The sequence below is a fragment of the Kryptolebias marmoratus genome, linkage group LG2 (genome assembly GCF_001649575.2).
Source record: "Kryptolebias marmoratus isolate JLee-2015 linkage group LG2, ASM164957v2, whole genome shotgun sequence".
In the NCBI taxonomy this organism is placed as follows: domain Eukaryota; kingdom Metazoa; phylum Chordata; class Actinopteri; order Cyprinodontiformes; family Rivulidae; genus Kryptolebias; species Kryptolebias marmoratus.
The window spans coordinates 34,579,928-34,584,587 of record NC_051431.1 but is presented as its reverse complement, the minus strand read 5'-3'; the positions used below and the strand labels follow the sequence as shown (position 1 = coordinate 34,584,587).

Here is a 4,660-nt window from a genome sequence, read left to right as displayed (position 1 = left end):
CTAAGAAATTATCAACATTTTAATGGAGAAAGTGTATATAACTTTGTTGTTTGCTCAATTTGTTCACGTTTATGAATATTACTGATTATATTTGCATTCTAAGTTGTAAAAACATTTCATTAAGTATGTTTGTGGTTTTTACAGTAAAAAAACTAAGAATTTTCCACTCAGGTTTTATGTTTTTGTGTGATTTTAGGTCTGTTGTGTTAATACAGTATGTCAAAAGTAAAAAATGACTTGAAAATCATACTTGGGAGGTTGTGCTGAAAAAACCCCGACTCCAAACATGGCAGGTTAAACCACTTTTAGGGTGAAATATGAAGGAAATTTAAAATAGTCCAAAAACGTCCAGTTTCACCCTCGACCCCAGAGGGTTAAAGACAAATCTGCCTAAAGGCCTTCAGAATTATTAGAGGCAACAAGACTGTTGCTTTAACCGGTCAGGTTTCAAGTAGGCAACACTGGGCCCATTTAGCAGACCCATGAAGACATTGGTATTTTCACGCCCTTTAACTGGATTGTTGGAGCATGTAACTGATTAACTCAGTTCAAGATGGCCACCACATCCAATCCACATTAGCAAACAGAAAAATGGCTATAATGCAGGTAATTGTACAATCAGGGAACCAAAATCTGACGTGGCAGTAGCTGAGAGAAAACTCACAACACAACATCTGGCAATTTCACATCAAATTGTGGATAACGACAAATTTAAGGTTTGATCAAACAGCTTTGGCATTTTTCAACATAAAATGATCTTTGACTAAAACTCTGGCAGGTGATATGTTCTCCGTCGAAGAATGCTAGGCCTTTAATTTTTTGTAGAGCATAATCGTGTTTGTCCCGTTTGTGTTCAGCTTCCTCTCTTTATTTGTGCATTGAAGGCAACAAGCTGCAAAGGTACAAACTGTGATCATCATGTTCCAACTAAAAATGTTCTGAACAAAATTAGATTTTGCCCTGATTGATTTGTTAACTTTTTGAATAAATGGGGTTCTGTTCTGCTTCCAAACCTTTTGATGTAAAACAAATGAATAAAGCTTAAGACAAAAGAAACAAAAACATTTCGGCACAGCATTGTTCTTTTGATACGTACAGCTTGTGCACCAAGTGGTTTCGAAGGTCCTGTGTAATGTCTTCATGCCAGAGTTTCTTTTTGCCTGTGGCAGAGGGAGGGGCTGCTGTGGGCATGGATCCAACCCCACCAGCATCATTCAGCAGACTGTAAGAGACAGGGGAGGCAAACAATTCCATGACTTCTTAAAAACCTTATCTGTAAAAAGGATATCATTTCTGTAAAAAATGGTTCAAAACAATATTTAGTGGTGTTTGTGCTGCTGCTTACCTTTGGTTGTTCACATTGAGATGCATCATGGTGTCCTGCAGTAAACTGGCTTGTTGGTTCTGATGGGCGTGCTGCCCATCACCTCCATTGACTCCCATAGGATTCACACCTATCCAAGGAAAAACAAAATCTACATTCTTTTTACATTGTATTTGAATTTTTTCTTCAGATTGAACACTTCAGTTATGTTTACAAGATTTGCAAATCATTGCATTGTGTTTTTATTCACATTTTACACATGTCCCAACTTTGTCAGGGTTGTAATTAGCTGGGTTATTAGCCTAGCTAGCTAGGCTGTGAAAGTTGTAGAGCAGAAATGTCCACGTCGACTTTTATTGTCAACATGTCGTATACAGAGCCATTAATATACGACTGCGGTCATAATGATTCACAACTGTAATGCACGACTGGAACGTCTGGAGCAGGACCGCACACTTCTAACAAAAAGGAGGAGGAAAAGAGCAGCACAGCACCAGAGGAAGATGGATAATTCCAATGAAAACAAACAACAAGTTCTTCAACTTACAAATTAATTATTAAGACATTTATTCAGTTACATGGTTTATTTGGCATAATACAGTCTGCACTGCAATAGTAAATTTATGAATTATTTTTTATAAACTATTATTATTTTATTTACCTGCAGTCCTTTTAAAGTTTTTGGACTTTCAAACCCACCCGTGGCTAGTTTTAGTTACATACAATATTTGTATTTGTTGTTTAAAATGATAAAGAGAGTCAGATCTTTTTCTTATGGTATTTAATGTAACTGAAGAGGATACGGCTCCTAATACCTTAGCTGTCCCGATCCATGTTATACTTCACTTATTGTTAAACAATGTTTAAACACACAAACTCTGGTATTTCATTATAAAAGCATTTAACCCTTTCTGAGCTGTATGACAGAAAAACTTAGAGACTTTGACTTCATGACATTCAGGGCTGTTTAGCCTATTCAGTGTTGTCGAATATGATAATTAGTAAACACCAATATTTTTAGTTAACATGTATTTTCTGATAAATTTATCTCTTATTTTTCTAAACATTTCAGCAAAAAGTAAAGTTTTTTTTTTGTTTTTGTGGAGTTCCTGTCAGCTCCACTTTTAAACTATCATAGCAGAAAAGCTGCAGCTGCAGCCGGGTCCAAACAGTTTGAACAAGGAGTCCAAAACTAAAAGGGGTGCTTTGTTCACTTTGAAATATTATTTTGGCTTAAGAGCAGCAGAAGAGTGATGCACTGAGAAGGTATAAGACGGCAGGAAGAAAAACAAAACCATCTCAAGTTTTTTTAAGCTGCTAAACGAACTCTATGAAGTTAGAGTCTACTGAAAAACTGTTTGAGGAAACATTTAGACGGGAATCTGGGCTCACGTTGTATTGATAAGTGCTGTTGCTGACTGGTGTTGGTCAAGTTGGGTTCTCCCTTCGAGATCCCTGCAGTTTTGTTCTGTTTTCTGCATAATCTCTTTAGTTTTAATTGATGATATACTGTAAATGCAAAGTGGACTGTTACAAAAAAAAAAGAACTAAAATAGCTGATTATGATTTTTGGAGGAAAATGAGTTGATGGATTAATCCAAAATAAACTGAGTCATAAGGGGCAACCCTGGTGACGCCTGGAAGCCAACCAACGCCTAACATAAACATTAAGACAAATATTATGGAAGAAATAATTAATAAATAACTTAGAATCCAGTATAGTCCAATACTCAATTAATCCATGGATTATTCGATGGCTGCAGGGAAATAAACACATTCCAGTAAAACCTACCCATTGGGTTGAGAGGCCTCATGCCAGCCTGTCCCTGGTTGGGCATGTTGGGCTGGGGCTGGATCTGGTTCCCCTGGTAGGTGAGCCCCAGAGCAGCGTAGGCTCTTTCTATTGAGCTTGGGTCAATGTGGCTTGGGGGGTTGAGGTTGGGAGCACTCGGCTGGCTGCCAGGGACCGCTCCGAGAGAGCTTCCAAGTCCTGCGCCAGCCCCACCAAGCAGAGCTGTGACATCAAGAAACACATGCTTAGGAATTTATCACATCTGTTTGATGCAATCTCAAAATTATCTTTTTTATTTCTCTACACAAGTCACAAAAAATACACTAAAATGTAGGAATTGTTCAAACTGGACAATCCTGGTATTCCAATAAACAGCTGTAGAAGTTGGTAAGTTTGTTTGCAAACTCAAACTATTAATAGTCAACTTTACCATAAAAACAAACAGATCTGTTTAAAATAGAGGAAGAAAAAAGGCTTTGGAGATATTGTTTTGGTCGGATACAGACACTCACACTGCGGGTTCCTCTTGTCCCCTGCGTTCTTCAGTGGGAGGCAAACAGGACAGTCGTGTCTTGTGCAGTTCTTCCAGTGGGAGATGATCTGCCTTGATGACGCACAGTGAGCCACTGTCAATGGGAGAGAGCAAAAACATTTTAACATTTAGAAAAAGTACGGAGGGGGATGAGGGAAAATGATGGAAGAATCCAATCTGTAAATATGAAAAGACAGTTGCTAGAATTTCATTCAGAAAGTTATCCAAAATAAAACTCTAGGCTGCTACTGTTTTATTTTTGCATTTGGATTTAATTTTTTGTATAATATAAACATTCCAAACCAACATTTAACTACTGTGCCATCTTTATAACCAATACACCAATACAGAGACCATGACTATTTTGGCCAGTGCAGGCTCCTGTAGCTGCCTGTGACGGGATAAGGGGATTGGGTGGAGGGAGAGCCGAGCACACAGTCTATGTGGCCGAGGCAAAAGATGCTGCAAGCAGGACACAGTTTATAGTAAAACAATGTCCAAACAATTTTTAGACGGTTTTGTCAGCAAAGGACAACAGCAAGACAAATGTGTGGCAACCGAACAGTCACATAAAAACAGAGAAGAGTTTAGATTAGCACTTCCATGAAAACATAACAGCAAAAGTGAGGTGTGTGCTTATTAAATACTTTGTAGCTGTATGTATGGAATAAGGTATTCCACTATAAAATATTTTAACAAGACTGATGATTATTAATCCATTGAATTTTTTTTTAAATGTAAAACATAGGATTCAGGAGAAAGTTTTAATGGAGCCCTACTATTCTGTTCTACGAGACGTTTTGTGCAGTGTAGGGCTGCAACAACGAATCGATAAAATTCGATAAAATTCGATAATTAAAAGCGTTGGCAACATTATCGATATGTGTCGCGCCATTTATGCGTCACTAACGTTGTCGCGGAAACGGTGACGTCACCCGCAGCGCATTTGCTGAACAAACTCCGTCCCAAATATAAGTCATTGCTCCGTCCGCTCCGTAAAAAAAAAAAAAAA

The 4,660-nt window shown here is 38.0% G+C and overlaps 1 protein-coding gene across 3 annotated transcripts in view; it reads right to left on the bottom strand.

Annotated features, from left to right (window-relative positions):
* ep300a (E1A binding protein p300 a) overlaps positions 1 to 4,660 on the bottom strand; it is a 42,367-nt gene that overhangs the window by 23,685 nt on the left and 14,022 nt on the right. For 2 of the 3 annotated variants that reach the window (XM_017440323.3, XM_017440325.3), the window contains exons 5-8: positions 3,623 to 3,742; positions 3,117 to 3,338; positions 1,346 to 1,454; positions 1,097 to 1,222 (exon numbers count right to left, since the gene is read on the bottom strand). In XM_017440323.3, coding sequence (XP_017295812.1) covers positions 1,097 to 1,222; positions 1,346 to 1,454; positions 3,117 to 3,338; positions 3,623 to 3,742 — 577 coding nt within the window. The remainder of the gene's footprint in view (positions 1 to 1,096; positions 1,223 to 1,345; positions 1,455 to 3,116; positions 3,339 to 3,622; positions 3,743 to 4,660) is intronic. The other variant, XM_017440324.3, reaches the window with a different exon arrangement.